Genomic DNA, 17,078 nt, shown 5'->3' on the forward strand with positions numbered 1-17,078 from the left:
AGAAAATCCACTTTTATTTCTAAGTGGTATTTCAAATTATAGCTTCAAGGGAATGACATTTTTTGTTCAATGAATTACTTCTGGTTTAACCATGGCAAAACCATGTCTGTTAAATAAAATCATGTAAATAAGGGCTTCACTGGCTCCCTAATTTAGGTTCATCTAGATAAGAAAGCAAAGATGTATCAATGTAGAAATACACTAATAGAAAATCATGGCATTAGAATCATGGAATCACAGAATGGTTTGGGTTGGAAGGGACCTTAAAGATCACCTGGTTCCAACGCCCCTGGCATGGCAGGGCCACCACAGCCAGGGACACTGAGCGTGTTCCTAGTCCCTGATGCTGATGGAGCATCACGGGCCCAACGGAACAGGAATGCAGAGGAAAACATGGAGCACACTTCCCCACACAGGTTATATACCTTCACCCAGCACAGGGTGGGAGATGAAGTACAGTCACTGGCTGCCTTTGGCAAAGAGAATAAAATAAGAAATAATTTAAAAAATATAAAATTCTGGTTTTTTAACCACAAGAACCACTGAAGTAAGTCTTTATTTATGCTGAGTTTGGGGGGGCACAAACTGGCTGCAATTAAAGCATCACTGTGAAAGCCCAAGTTGCTGAAAGATTTCTTTAAAAAATGTTTATGCGGGAAAATATTTTCAGTTTGGATCAGGGTACTACAGTCAGACCAAGTTTCTCCATGGCATCAGCAGCTGATAAGCCTCGAGCAGACGGCGGACGGGAAATATTTTAATTCCATTCCTGCCTGGCTACTGTTGTACCAGCACCAACTGTTTCAGACGCTTTTGCAGAGTGGTAATATTTGCAAGTGTTTCTTCAAAAACGTGCAGGATTTAATTCCAAGAATGCAGGACTGTTTTGACACAATTTATCAACTGCTCCCAAACAGAGCAGGCTTGGAACACACTTGCTCCATTTGCCAAATTCAAAATTTCCCTTGTGCAAGCCAATGGAATTAGGCTAGACAAGGGTGGGGGTTTTCTTTGTACACTTTTGTTGTGCTTTTTTAAAGCCAGCTACTCTGGCCATGCACACTGGTTACCAGAAGACTGAGTTCAAGTGAGACAGCAAATTTACTTTCCATAGAAGAATGGCTGAGCAACAGACCTTGCCTTCTCCAGTAATGCCAGTTTATAAAAAGAAACTGGCAATTTTTTATATTAATAAAATCTTTTATGTTTTACTCTAGCAACGAATCATCTTTCCTCCCTTCATCACAATCCATATTTTTTTGGCAAGGAAGGAATTTTTACACACAAATAAGAGCATGCATGGTTTATTCCCAAAACCAAAATCCAATTCACTGATAACAAGTGTCAATTCCATTTTGCTGGACATGATTCAAAAGCAAATAAAGGTCATAATTCTAATAAAAACCAGTATTAGCTATGGCAGAGGAAACACCTGGAGCATGCCTAATTGATCATCTCTAATCTTTAAAACCTAATGAAGCCCCAGCAGTAATTTTATAGGAAATGTCCTTGCTGCTAAACACCATATATCTACCCCAAAAGACCTGAAAGCTTCAAACGGTCTTTTAGGAAAATGTTTTTATATGTCAATGCCCATTAATTCATTAAACTGGTCTTTGCTCAGCAGAAAAATCAGAATTTTAAAGAGCACAAATGTACTTGTATTTTTGAATACAGCAGTTGTACCTGCTTTTTCGTTTTCTGGCCCAGCATAGGACTTACCAGCACCTCAATCTGCAATACAGACCATTTCTTGTGATGGAATATAATCCAGCAACTTCATCTTTTACAATTTGTGAAAGACAAATCCTTTCTTGCTGACTGTCAGAAGCCCACAGTCAGGATTCAAATCAGGACAGCCTGGATTCCCAGCTTGTTCCAGCCTTGTCCTGCCGGCCTCAGCACAACACCACAGCTACAGAGAAGGCTCTGTCTGCTCATTTGGGAAACTGCCTGCCTCATTTCTTCAGGGAAATACTGAAACAAATGAAGATGGAACCATCAACCTATTCTTATCTTTATTTAATACCTGCAGATGACATCCACTAACACTCCAGCAGAGCAGGATGCACGGACAATGGCATGGGTCATTTGACATTGGAATGCCAAAACTCAAGATCATTATTTTGTTCAATGAACCAGAAATACAGAGAAGGGAGAGCAGAAACACCTCAAAAACAAAGCAAAACCAAAACACATGAACACTCCAAAAGCCCAAGGCTGAAAAAGACATCAAAAAAAAAGACATTTTACTGTGAGAGGGGTGAGGCCCTGGCACAGGGTGCCCAGAGCAGCTGTGGCTGGCCCATCTCTGGAAGTGTCCAAGGCCAGGTTGGACAGGGCTTGGAGCAGCCTGGGATAGTGGAAAGTGTCCCTGCCCATGCCAGGAGGTAGAACTGGAGGAGCTATAAGGTCCCTTCCAACCCAAAGCATTTCATGATATGCCCGTATGATTTCTTTACCTAAACTTGAACATTTATTTCACAAATTCAAGTTGTAAAATGAAGAATTTGGAACAAATATATTTAAGCTGCAGGCTTTTTTATTCTTCAAGTACATGTGTGAAGAATTAGTAAAAGCAATTGGGCTAATTACATTTTGAGTGATTATTTTCATAGGGGTTATGAATATATGTTTAAGGCGAAATTTATACGGATTCAATTCCACTACCTGCTCAGACTGTGAATTTGCACTCATCAAACTTCTGCGTTGCCTGCTGGAGAGTTGAAATTCAAAAGGAAATTGAATTAGGGGAATAACCTGAACCAAACAGGAGGCAATTCACTTACAATAACCACAAAGCAGTGCTTTTGGGGCGGAATAATCAACGGCACAAACTTAGTTTCTTGCAGAAAATAAGATCTGGGGCTTGCTGTTAGCCCAGCCTGAGGGTGAGTCAGCAACAACTTGATGCTGTGAAAAAAAGCAGTCTTATCAGAACCTATACAAGGGATTAAGGAAAACGTGACAGCCTGCTTTGAGGAAGGAATAACACACAGGTTTCTCAGATCTGTTAAAAGAAAAGAAAGTGCCTTTGCTTTATACCCAAACATTCAGAAAGGGGACAGAGCTCCAACCTGGCTGTTACCCCATCATGGGATGGTCTGGCTTGAGCAAACCTCACCCTGTGCTGCACAGAACGTGGGAGTTCTCACAGCAACGAGTCCATAAGGATGATCAGCTTGGCTTAATTGGCAGCTCACAGCTGAACTGGTAAAAATAGTACAAGATCTGTTGTTCTTGTGACATTTCCTACCCATCAGCAGTGGAAAAGCCTCAAACACTCTGATAAACAGACGCTTTGCCCAGATTTTCTACTGAGGTAAATTCATGCCAGTAAAGGAGTTGATGTGCTGCCTTCCAATTACTCAACTGTGAAAATATTTTAGTAAGTTTGGGATTTAGAACAGAATGTCAAGGCAGGAATGGTCAAATTTTACTGGAACATTGTGTCCTGTTTCAGGTGACACTTTTCAACAAAAAATAAGCCCAGATATAAAAAGTACAGAGGAGAACATTAAGAGCCATCAGAGGTATATAAACCAAGATCTGTGTGGAAAGATGGAAAGAACTGAATTTATTCAGGCTGGAGAAGGGAAGAGCAGAGATGTGATAACAGACTCAGATGTACAGGAGATTTATCACCTTTTGTAGCAAAGTAAGTTCTTCACTTGAAAATTGCCAAGAGATCAGAGGCTTAAACTGCAGGAGGAAAGATGGAAGTTGAACAATTTAAAAGTTATATAACCCAAATTACAGCTAAGACTGCCTGGGAAAGTGTGGAAATCTCTGTTGAAAGTTCTTAGGAACAAGCTATTCCCACATATTTAAACAGTATTTTTAAATGTTTTCCTAAAGAAGGATAGACTAGGTAAATTATTAGGACTTCTTAAATCTTTGTTTTCTAGAGTTTTCTGTGGACACAAAGCAGCAAATGCCAGTTTGTTCCCTCCCTTCTGAACCAGCCAGAAGCAAGCCAGTCAGCTGAGGAGCTGTAAAGGGAACCATCCGGAGAGCACCATCCAGTGAGTCCAGCTGGGATTCTCTCCAACACAGCCCATAGGGCTGTGCAGGAAAAGAAGTGGAACCACAGGGCTCAGCTGAGAACACCAGCTCTCCACCAGCTCACGGTGGATTTCTACCCAAAGCACACAGTTCATCCCGCAGGAGCCGGGAGCAGCCAAGCCACCACGGAGCCCAGGATGCTGCAGGCACACAAGGAACATCTGCTCTCCTGGAAACACCTTGTCCTCACAGCAGTTGCAAATCTAAGTGCAACACATTTCCCTGCACTTCGAAGACAGGCTGGCAGCAGCAGAGAACTAATTCCAGGGCTTGGAGTAAATCACGGAAGCGTGGTTTGGTTTGAATAAAGAAGGGTGAACTTAAAAGGTGAATAATCTTGCCTATCATATCACATCGCTTATCATATCATGTCATATCTAATTAGAAATCCCTGAACTCTTTCCAAGTGCCTGAGGTTTGTTTTCCTTTCCAAACACTATTGGGACTAGCATAACCTTTGTAAAGTTCCTTCTCCTCCCTGATAGTATCACCTTTTCTCTTTCAGTTTTAAAATATAATGCTGATAGAAAGCTACACGGTACAAAATTAAACATTTACTAGAAAAATCTCCTTTGACAATAGGCTTTTAAACAGTTTGAAAATATTTTCAGAATTGTGCAAGGAGTATTACCTTTTATACTTCTTGAAGTGTATTTACAACTGTGATCAGCTACAATTAATCCAGCTTCAAAATATTCTGATAAGGCAAGCAGAAGTATTATTTCTTTACACATACAAAGCTTTATGCATACCAGTAACTGATTAGCAGGAACATTAATTCTGATTGTATCTGAAAGACACATCAAGCTGCTCTTCAGCCAAAAAATACCTGAAATGAATAGAGAGCTACAGGACAGGGTGAGACAATTGATTCTTGTGGCGAAGACTTGGTTTGGCTCTTTCTCTGCATGGTGCTGGAGACAGGATAATGGGGAAAATGAAGAGAATGGATTTAAGTCTGGCAGCCAAATTGATTTGCCTTGGAAGCAGAGAGAAGACTCCAAAAGGACATCCTGGTGGGCTGGTATCCAGGAAAGCCTGGAAGAGGTTTGGGAGGCTGCAAATGCTTAAAACTAATTCTGGAATGACCTGAAAGGCTTGAATGTTTTCTGGGGATAGTGTGGAAAAGGTCAGAGAGGCATCCTGAAGGACAGAAGGGAAAGGTTGCACAGAGCACCAGTATTACTATGGATAGAATGATTTCCTGTGGTTTTCCCCTGGAAGGATGGGAGGCTGCAGAAGGAACTGGCAAGCGGGTCAAGTTAATAAATGGCCTCATTTTCTAAAACACACACCTGCATTACCACAGAAACAAAAATCAGGCAACAGCTTTCCCCATGGAAGCTGAGGAGGAAAGGGATTGCTCACCGCTTTCCCCCTTGTGTGATGGGCAGCCTCACCCCACAGGAAAGCTGCTCAAAAAAATTAATCTCGGCAAATGATCCCAAGGTCAGAAAGTAAAATCTCTGTTGTCTGACTGACTGCTGGAGTTGTTCGTCCTGCTTCTGACCCTACATACATTTATTAAGAAGATCAGTAATTTGTTAAGGAGCAGCAATGTCCCCCAAATCCCCCAAAAACCGAAGTACGACATGAAATCATTTAATACAAATGCTCCACTCTGTTTTTTTTTTTCCTTTCAAGATGTCTCAGGCTGCATCTTGCTTATAAAGAAAAACAAAGCAGAGTAACCCACAAATTTCATTTTGCATTACCGTGACTCACCATGGTTAATGGCAACAAAATATATGTTTTTGTTACCAAAGTGAGCAGGTATGACTCAGATACACGCAGGATGCATGTATAACAGTAAGAACCATCTTGAGGTTAGAGTTTTTCAGATTCAAAAACACTTTAAGGACTTGCCAGGAAAAGCTACATCTCCCAGTTTACTGGTAAAGACAAGGCATTGCAGGAGATAACAGCTGGAATTCAGGCTATTGAACCCCAGTGCACTTCCAGGTCACATTTAGTAAGAAACATGAAAACAGAAGCTGGTAAGAATGGAGAGGGCCATAAACCAAGCAGCAAACACTCCAAATATTTAATCTTTTCCCTGGACTACTTCTACACTAGGGGAGAAACAACACAGAAGTACATTGCTCCTTCCTCCCCTCCACCAAGAACTTTATCATGACAAGTCAGAATCATAAAATAATTTAAGAAATAAGAATCAAAGAGACTGGAAATTGGAATTAATGTGGAATAATGGTAGTCAAGTATGTACAAAAGTAAAAAAAAACTCTGCTTTTTAGAGACATCAGCAAGCAGACTGGAATAGCTTCCTCTGAAGGCTCTTGAAAATGGGACCATGGAACAATTAAGGAAGGAGCTGCCATTATGCTGTGGTCATTAACGAAGTCACTAATTATATCATTTGGCCCCTCTAAAGAAAAAAAAATTAAATGCAAAAAAGTTCATGAAACAGTTTCCTTTACTAAAACTGACAACACGGTAAAGTTAGGATACCCCCTAACAGTCAAGATTCCAATTTCTTGAATACTTGGCAATATTTTTTTATTTCCAGGAGGAAACAAACAATAAAGAAGAGTTTATAAAGTCAGCATGTCCCTACTGTGTGATATAAGTTGGCAGGAGGCCCTAATTCAGCAACCTCCAGAGGTCCCCTCAAACCTAGTTTTCTATGACTTTATCAACTCTGATCCATGACAACTAAAACCAAGTATATAAAATGCGATGGTAAATATTATTTTGACAAAGTTTATTACATTCAGAGAGGTACAATTTGTGAGGCAACAGTATGTCTATTAAAGTATATTTAGTCTGAAGATACTACACTGCTTCCCCCTATCCTGAGACTAATTTTCTCCACTCCCTTCAGCTTCCTATTTCCCTCAAATTACAGTGTTTCTTCAAAATTGTAATTTTCTGCCTCTTCAAAACAGAAGGGAACTCATTTCTCATGAGAGCTTATTATCACAGAGATCGTCTCTAAAGCAGTACCTTGGTATCCACTTGTGTTCCATAAATGCTAAGAAAAATTACATAACGTTATCTCATAATGGGAGAAAATTCTCTTTCAGGGAAGGAATGCTTTAAAATGCATAAATGGAGATAAAAGTAGACTGAATCAGAAAATGGACACAAGAGATTTGGCTAGAAAACAGCCAATATTCTGATAAGAGAATGCACTGGAATTAAAAGGTACGCCAAAAAGCTGAATTAATATTTCAATTAAAAAAAAAAAAGTAAAATAAAAGCCGAAGTAATTTAGTTTGAATCCTGCAATTACAATCAGATTGCCAAGACAGTCAGAGAGCTGCCATGGCACAAATGGCCTCACTAACCAGATGTTTAAGAAAAACAGGGAATCAGTTCGGTTTCCATATATGAACTTTCTGCCCCAAAGTTGAAAACAAAGGCTCTGGGGCCACAACATACTTATGACATTAATAATGTCTACTTTAATGCTTATAGTCTAATACCGTCTCTGCAGAGATGCATTTGGGAAGATAATTTTGTGTTTGAAGCAGATTAAAATGTATCTAATCATCCCAGATTTGTTTTCCAACTCTAGCAACATCCTGTCCCTCCAACCTAGAGCTTGATAATACTTTGATAACAGCCTGAATTAATAAGTAGGTGATAGCTGACACCACTAATTAACGTATTACAACTGCAGTTGAACTAGAATGATGAAACATATTTAACTGCTTTCTTATTATGAGCCAGCAGGTACAATACAGTTCCCTATTTAAAATTCTGCAATTTTATCACAAACCACAGAGCTATTTTAGTCAAACCTCAATGGTTAGAACATCTTTTGTATTAATCCTTTAAATTTGTTACCCATTAGGGTTGTCTTGGTTTCTTTCTGAACTCTTTCTACTGCATTCCAGCCTCCCAGTTCACATGTACAGAGAGAAGCTGAGGTCAGCAGCCAGGTCTACCAGCTTTTAAGTGAGAAAACTAATAAACTGGGCAGCTTTGATCAAAAGCTTACTGATACAGAGAAAGCTAACACATCCTACACAAGATCACGCACACAGGCACAGTCTTCCTTTGCCTCGTGCAATTTATATTAATTGGAAAAAGGCTGGTGAAACTACCTCCTTCGTTCTGGAACAGACATTCTAGAATGGAGCAAACTCACCTCAGCACAAAAAATCTGACTCTGAATCAACAGGAAATCTCAAAGATTGATTTAAAACCCAAAGTGCAATAAAAATCCAAACTCTGCACTAAGACACATACAATTATGAAAACAACCCCCTGGGTCTCGTATTATCACCCACGCAAGTGTCACAGAGACAGAAAGAATGTGGACAGATTTTTCCCTTCTTCTGACCTTCAGCTCACTAATCTGGAAAATCTTTCTATGAAATATAAAGTGTTTTAACGAAAACATTAATTTAATTTGTCCCATTTAATTTGGTCTAAATCCTTTGACAGGAAAGCAAATCCCACCTTTTCATTTCCAGTTTTATTTTCAGACACCCATCTCAGCTTCTCACCTTGACTCACTTAAAGGGTCTCATGCAGGAAGAGTAACAGTGAAAAGTGAGAACTGGAGTCCACCGCCATCACTTATTCAAGTATTCGACTTCTTGTCACAGGCAGCACTACGTATCATCAATTACAAAGCATGTATCAGGAACAATACTAAAAGAGCTAAATTCCTTAAGCTAAACTTTTCCATGGAATATACTTTCTCTTTTAGAGCTGAAACACCCAACAAAACCAAACCATGAGATAAATGTCTATAACAACCTCTTTGGAGTTGTGATAATTTACAGTCACTGATTTTCTAAATTTATTTCCAACTATATTTCTTTAGCTTACTGTACTTTGTATAAATGGAAAAATGAAAAACAAAAATCAATTTCCACTACACAGTTATTTTTAGATGTCAGGTAATGCTGTTTGTTCCATGCAACAGACTTTTACTACCCATCAATGTTCTCAGAGGCTGACAGAAAGTGATGGAAGAAAAAGTTACCACAACCAGTCCCACACCTGGCTACTTCCTCCACGTGCTACTTTTTATCCTGACTGTTCGCACGTAGTTTCCTTTCCAGCCCTGTGCTCCACATGCTCCTTTGTGCAGTCAACTATTAATTACAGTGATATGGGCAGACCTCTTATAGCTTAATACTGCAGAGCAGCCCAGTACCTGGATCCAATTTTCTGTAGAACAGAGGAGAGCAAACAGAGGCAGAACAAAACAAGAAAAAGACATCCTTGCATTTAATTATTTACTTGTTCTCTGTGTGCGCTTCATATATAAGTATATATGGACAATGTCATCCTAAGTGAAAGACATAAGAACATGGAAAAAGATACCTCAACATCATTGGCAGCCGTCCCACGAATGGTCCTGAAAGAAGTCAGCAGAAATAAACAATGACATACTCCAAGAGTTATGAGGCCTAGGGGGAAAAAATCTTGACAATTTACACAGAAAACGAGGATGCAGGAAACAGGAATTTCTACAAGAAAACTGAAATTAAACTTTCACACAGTATTTTCCCTCAGAGCAAACGGTGAAATTGTTTCTGGCATTTAGCAGTGTTTTATTCACACTGTCCCTCAGAAAGACTTCTGTAGTTAATCTGTACTTCAAATGAGGCACAGATGAATCTGAGCTGCAAGAGACACCATCCTGTTCAACCCCTTTCCTCAAGACAGACTCAACTACATGATGTCACTCCTGACATACTGTTCTTAATGACTGCCAGTGAAGAAACCCAGCAATTTCTCAAAGCCAGCTATTCCAGTATTTCATAGTCTTTACACTGGCAGGTTCTCCCTCTGATCTAACCTGAAGTTCCCCCTACTCCAGCAAACCCCTCATTTCTTGTACCACCCACCATGACACTGAACACACATGTCCTTTCTCTGGACAGCTCTTAAAATACTGGAGACTTACCACGCCCCTTCCAATTTTTTTCTTCTTTAGACTAAAAAACTCTGTTTCTTCTGATCCTTCCCCCCAGGTTATCTCTCTGAGATATAGGATCACCATTCTCTGGACAATCTCCAATAATGCACACGTCGCTCTCGGAGAATGATGCCCAAGTCTGGGCAAAAGTACTCCTCCAGCTGTGGAGCAGAAGGGCTCTTCACAGACCTACCAAGCCCCACATTCTCACGAACTCATCTGAGAGTTGCCTTTCTTGTAACAGCATGACATTGTAGACCTCATACTCAGTGAACAATGCACTGTAATTCCAGGTACTTGTCTAACAAAATATGGTCTAAGGAGTTCATCACCATCCCCAGCCTTCTTCCTGCTGCAGGAATTCAGCAGAGCATTGTCTATTTATCACTGCTGGCTTTAATTAGGTTTTTTTTCAGATTATTTCTCTAATTAGTCAAGATGATTTTCAGTATCACTACAGTCCCTCAATGCTGTCAGGCCCTCCTATCTTACCAGCACATTTAATCAGGACATTTTATTTCATCATCCAGGTTCTTAATGGAAACACTGATTAGAATTAAACTCGGGACCGAAGACTGCCAAGTCCCTTTACTCCAGAGCAGATAAAATATCAGGTCACCTCTCGGTACTTAAGGCTGATATTCTGCAGACCTCATATTTTGTTAACTACAGAAAAGGGAATATAGCTAATGGAGTGTTACATATGCTTCACAGTATCCCATCAAGGCTCCAAGACCCTTCACTGCAGCTCAAAGCACAGCAGGCAACTTCCTAGTCATGCACCACTGTACTGGATCCTTCCCAGAGCAACACACTGCTGGAACTGCAGGCTGGGCCATGATGCACCCAGGAGGCAGGGAAAGAGGAGGTTTACCAGGAACTCAGATCCCTCAGAGTGAAGGACTGTTTGCTTGAAGTCAGCTACACTGCTTTCCATTCAAAGTACTTAGTCTACTTCTGTTTGCCAAAAGAAATCTTCGTTTGTCCAAAAACTGTCATTTTTAATGCTGAACTAGGTATCACTACACAGAGATGCCTAGAACCATCTGCCTAATACACATAGCTATACATACATATATTTATAAATGTGTGGTATTTCTGAATTAGATTACAGATATAATTACTTATATTACAATAACACTCAGATTATGCTTACTGACAACACAATCTATTTCTGTCTACTTTGGATCAGCAAATTCTCAATATGCCATTTTATCCCAGGGGAAAAAAAGCATTTATTTCCCCAGACTTTCAGCATTTCCCACACCTCCCAACTCCACATTCCATCCACAGTGCAAAGCTCATTCCTGAGATGAGCGTAGGGCTTCCATGGCTCAGAAAAGGAGTTGATTCTCAGCGATCTGTAACCCCAGCTGTGCAGCAGATTCTACAAAGAGAGATCCCTACTCCTGAACAGATGAGGAACCTTCCTGTGGCCCAGGAGGATTCCAAGGCACATCACAGTGCCAAGGCTACAAGTCTGATGGTCACCAGAAAACCAGGAGCCTGGAGGAGGAAGTAGGTGTCTAAATATTGCCAGAAACATTTACAGCATATTACATCTAGATTCTTATCAGTCAGTATTAATTGTCAAATTCCTTTGCTAAATTAAGTATTGCTCCAGCAAATACCACTACATTGCATAATGCCCTCTACACAGAACTGGGGCAGCTACCCCAACAGATGTTCATCCAAGCTTACAGGCTTTCGGCCAGGTATACCATTCTGCTCAAATTGTTTAGTTTTTGAGGTATGTCTGCTGCTTTCAAGAAAGAAACAACCACAAAAAATACCGTCTCACATGAAATAATCTGGAGACAAGCTATGTCACTCACACCCAAGCCTGCTGGTGACCAAAGGTCTGGTCCAGCTGTATGACATTGGAGAGGTCAGGCAGTGTCCCAGGGCTGCCCAAGGCAGAGCACACCCTGTCACCCAGGTCCCTGCTGCCATCCCCGCTGAGCAGCTGCTTTCCAGAGCTGCTCCCTCACCTCCCTGCATGGCCCCAGCACATCCCACTGGCCCTCAGCCCACTGGCTCACGCCTTCCTTCTCCATTCCCGAGGCTCAGCTCAGCTACAACCCACCTCCCCCCGGCACACACACAGAAATAGAGCCTGAAATAAAAAGCTGTGGAAGCCAGCCCTACCAGTGGCCTAAAAGCAATAGTTTTGGATGTAGTGGATGGGGAAAGTGACAATACCGAGAGAAAGCAAGGATTGAAAGTAGCCACAGCCTCACATACAGGGTGTGAGAAAGTAGACAAGGAATCAGAAGGGGTCAGGATGACAAGCTCACCAGCTGCCACACTGTGGTACAGCACAGCGGGGAAAAAACTAATTCTGCCTCTTCCTTTTAACGTGCCAGCCTCCTTCCCCATGCTTGTTCACACACAGGACAGCCACCAAAAGAAGGGTCCCTTTACTAACACAGCCCATGGAGGGGCTGCCTGGAGACCTATGAAGAATTTGGGCTGCTCAGAGTCTTCTCTGAAATTTAACTCCCACTTGGCAACCTGAGTCAGTGTTCCCTCACGACTCTGATTTACACAAGTCCCTCTGGCTTTGACTGATCCAAAAGGTAATATTTGGGAACATGCTCTAGTACAAGGTGTCCATGCCCATGGCAGGGGGCTGGACTAGGTGACCCTTTAAAGGTCCCTTCCAACCTAAACTATTCTTTGACACTATGTCAAGTATTAGGAGGTGTGGAGCACCCAGGTGATCCTTCAGCAGATGTGCTGTTTTTTAGCCTTGAACTAACATGTTTAAGAACTCAAGAAATAACAGCACTTGTCCTGCATTAGAAGCGTCCAAATCCTGGCATTTTAATCAAGAGGCCCCTTCTAAGAAGGCATTAAAAGCAATTACCAAAGCATTTACCTCTAGCCAGAATGGAAACAGTATTCTGTGAACCTGCCTTGTGAGTACTCTACCCGGCCTATTAACCCCTCACCAATCCCTCTGATTTCTCAGTCATGCGAGATAGCTCTGTCTCTACTGCTCCTTTTTCCCTACAGAGAAACAACATTAAAAAAAAGCTCTAAGGGCTTTAGACCAGAACACTAAGAAAATAACGACAAAGTATAAGCAAACTTCTTTTTTCCTATAAAAGGTTCCAAAACCAAAGCAGGCAGATTTGCAGAACCACTTCCGCCTGGCAAGCCAATGAAAAGAGCAGGGTTCCTCAGAACATATCTACCTTTTATTGTATTTAAAGAAGGATCAAAACAGTTAAACTAAGTTACTGTTATCCTTCACTTGTATTCATTTTCATGTTTAGACAATCTCTGCAGCCTTCAAGAGCCAGAGCAGCACCCTAGTTCCACTGGAACCCGGTCATCCCACTCCTGCAGCTGCTGCGTGAGTCATTCCTGTGCAGCATGACATTCCCTTTGTAAAGCACTGCTTCCCAAACCATCATCCTCAGAAAGCTGGCTGGCTACGTGCTGCTGGCGGAGCTCCTGGCCTCCAACTGCTGCCTGCCTTTAAAGACAACCAAGATGCACTGAACACTATCCTGGCACATGTCTCCCTTGTAAGCTGCTGCTTCAGTTGCTGCAGGGCAACTCTGTTCTTGTGAATGAGTGAGGAGGTGCCTTGAAATAACTTCTGAGACATAGTCTGCACAAAGAAAAGAAATAAAACCAAAACAAAAACCTGTGTAGAATTCTTGCTCTAGATAATATGTCAGCTCCCCATGCAAATCTTCCTCATCCAGCAAGTCTGAGAACTAGACTGAGACTGGGAATTATCTCTAGCTCTACCACATGGAGATGCAAGACACCGGGTCAGTTGCTTATTTAACATGTGTTTCTTTTACCAGCAGTATTAACATTGTCTTGTTCCTATTTATACTTCAGGAAAGGAAAAAATAAACTTTATTCCTCTCATTTTGTTTTGTTCTTTTAAGAGTTCCCCGTTCCTGTCAAAGGGAATTAAGCTAAACAGAAACAAGGCAGTTTTGTTAGAGAATAAATGTGTGCACCCATGGAGCTATTTGGAAATTGTTCCTACAGTTCAAATACATGAACTCCCCCCCCTTAATCCTCATTAACCTTCTGATGTAAGAAGGCCTGAGGTTGGGTAATTATTTTGTTAGCAGACTACAATGTAACACAATTTTAAGGCAAAGCACAACACCCAGCCTGTGCTTTCACTGGTTAGGTGAGGCACCTATTTTAGTGGCTTATGAGTAAAGTTTGTATTGTTTGCAAAGTGACAAGAGTGATGCCACAGTTCTGGGGGTGCTGAGAGAGCCTGAATTCCCTGTGCTCATCCATACACGACACACTGGGAAACCACCTCATAAACTCAGGATAACCCTTGGACCGAACTCACATCAAGACAATGTCAGTGAGACCAGCGACCCAACTGCAATGAACACAGAGGAGAAAATGTAAGGCTGGCATCTCCCTGAGATGACTCCTCCTCTGAGTCCCTTGGAAATCACACAGCAAAGTGAAGCTGCTCGCTCCCCAGCAATAGCAATGTGACTTGACAACCAGCACGTCTGTGAGTGATGCTGTAACACCAAGGTGCTCCAGCACTCCACGGGGCAGCTCACAGCGCTGAACCCTCCTGCCTCACTGGGTGACAGCTTTATTTCGCCATTTCAAACTTATCACAAGCCTGTTCCATTCAAGGGTTTTAAGGGAGTCAGAGAGGCACCTTCTGCCCACAGATAACCCAGAGGCAAACCAGCCAGGTTTACCCGTGCTCTTTCCAACAGGGACAGCATTTAGGCTGGAGAGGTGAATGATGAAGTAGTCGCAAACTTACTTTCCAGTGATCAATTGGCTTCTGGATGGCGTACACATGGGCTGGACATAGTAGTTCTCCAGCTTGACCCCTTCGGCAGCCAGCTTGTCCAGCGTGGGCGTCCGGATCTCGGACCCGTGGTACCCCACGTCCCTGAACCCCTGATCGTCGGCCAGGATGAAGATGATGTGCGGCTGTGAGTGGGGAGCACCAGCTGCGGGCTCCTCTCCCAGCGGGCTCTCCGGCGCCTCCCCGGTACCTGCCCGGCGGCTGCCCCAGGCCAGGTAGCCGCAGGTGAGGAGGCTGAGCAGGGAGAGCCCGGCCAGCACCGCCGCCACCATCCTCGCCGGGCAGGGGCGGCGCGGCCAGCGGCGCCCACCGCGGGCCATCCACCGCGGCGGGAGGGCAGAAAAACAGTAACGAGAAGGAAATAAACCAACAAAACCCCAACAAAGCCGGGCGGCCTCGGGGCAGGCAGCGCCCGTCAGGGCTCCTACCGGGCGGGCGACATCGTAGTCACCCCGATTTCGGCAACTTCAGCTGCTGGAGCCGGTGCCGGAGCCGGGCGTGTGGGCAGGGCCCCGCCGGGGGTCACAGCACCCTCGGCCCGCCCCCGGCCCCGCGCCGGGGCGCCGCTGCCAGCCCGTCCCGGGGCCGCTGCCCATGTCGGGGCGAGCCGGGGCGCCCCGGGACGGGACGGGACGTGCCGCCCCCCCGCCGCCCCCGCGCTGCCGGGCCGCGCCGCTCCCTCCCCGCTCCCTCCGCCCACCCTCGCCACCGCCCCCGGTGGCTCTCGGCGCCCGGACCCGCCGGAGGACAGGGGCACCCGGCCCCGGCAGCGCCCGGAGCCCCGCTCCTCCCTGCCCGGCCCCTCCGCAACCCCGACTCCTGCCCCTGCCCGCCCCGTCCGCAACTCTTTTCCTCCTTTCCCTCTCCTCCCCTCTGCCCGCCCCCCGCATCCCAGAGGAGAACCCCCCAGCCCGTTCGGCCGCCAGCCCCAGCCTCCCCCCCAGAGCGAGGTGGTCTTACATGTCCCCCCCCGTTCTGCCCCTTCGAAATATTGATCGTTTTAAGTGTTTCTGACTTGGCCACAAACATCTGGAAGGTATGAACGTACCGGATTTGTTTCCAGCCACAAAACAGCCCCAAATCCCAAACCCTCCAATTCTGGAGAGGCTGTGGCAAACGCCAGGAATGCGCCTTTGCAGAATACAATCATTTTTAAGAATTTGGGGTAAAGTACGAATGTGCTGCAGTTGCGAAATACAATTTCACTCCATCCTGGAAGACACTGAGTCAAGCAGAAATTGATATTCACACACGATTAGGCTCAACTGAAGTAAATCTGCGGGTCTGACCAGTCTAACGTGAGTCAGCACGAACAACTTTTAGTCAAACTTGGTTTTATACACTATTAACTCTTAAACAGCCACTTGGACCAAGCCCTCTAGCTCCTGCACCTCTGTGCTAAGCTCCAGCTGGTGGTCCCTGCCAAGAGACTTCCTGCATCCCTCTGGGATCCCTCCCAGATTAAAAATAAAGTAGTGCTGTCTTGAGGGAACTTTAATTTGGGTCGAATCTAACTGATTCAGTTCACATCAGGCTGTAAAAAAATATCCCCACTCTAAAATTTCCATTGAAAAAGAGCTATTCAGAAATAACTAAGCATTGTGCTGAAGTTTTCAATGCTACAGCAGGGAAACGTGGAATTAAAAGTGGTTTTGGGATTTTGGCATGCTACATAAGGGCTTGTCCACACTGAAAAATGATACAATAAAATTACAACTGCACTGTAAAACCTGCAGAGTTTAACTTCTGAGGTAGAACACCTTCTGAAATCACAACACGTTAACACTAGTTCTTAAAAAAAAAAAATACAAAACCATAAACTTAAGAAACCCTGACATTTTCATACACTGTCCCTGCCCATGGCAGGCAAGTTGGAATTAGAGGTTCCTTCCAACCCAAACCATTCTAGGATTCCTTGCAATTACATTCCCTTTAAAAGAATTTTCTATTCCAATTTTCACTCCTGCCTTTTCCCCACATTTACAAGACCAAAAGTATGTATGTAGACACCTAAATCCATAAATGGTCAAGTGCAAACCAGATTAGTGATGCCATTTTGCCTTTCACACAAAGTATGATCCCCTTTAAATATAAGCTGTAGTAGCACCATGGATCCAGGCAAACATCAGAATATCATGATAAGTATCTGATCAAGTTGTTTTGTTTTGTTTTTCCCCTAGTAGTAAAGTAGGGGGGAAAATGTATTATTAAGAAGATGCCATAGAGCACAGTATGAGGACAGGAGGAGAACAGAGCCAGTGACTTTCCAGCGCCCCGTTAAAC

At 43.4% G+C, this 17,078-nt stretch overlaps 1 protein-coding gene across 1 annotated transcript in view; it reads right to left on the minus strand.

The window, feature by feature from the left end:
• ARSJ (arylsulfatase family member J) overlaps positions 1 to 15,423 on the minus strand; it is a 40,251-nt gene extending 24,828 nt beyond the window's left edge. The window contains exon 1 of the mRNA XM_085057610.1: positions 14,748 to 15,423. Within this exon, the coding sequence (XP_084913736.1) occupies positions 14,748 to 15,115 (368 nt within the window). The 5' untranslated portion in view covers positions 15,116 to 15,423. The remainder of the gene's footprint in view (positions 1 to 14,747) is intronic.
• Between the last annotated feature and the right edge of the window lie 1,655 nt (positions 15,424 to 17,078).

This window comes from Lichenostomus cassidix, chromosome 4 (genome assembly GCF_008360975.1).
Source record: "Lichenostomus cassidix isolate B80296 chromosome 4, HeHo_3.0, whole genome shotgun sequence".
In the NCBI taxonomy this organism is placed as follows: domain Eukaryota; kingdom Metazoa; phylum Chordata; class Aves; order Passeriformes; family Meliphagidae; genus Lichenostomus; species Lichenostomus cassidix.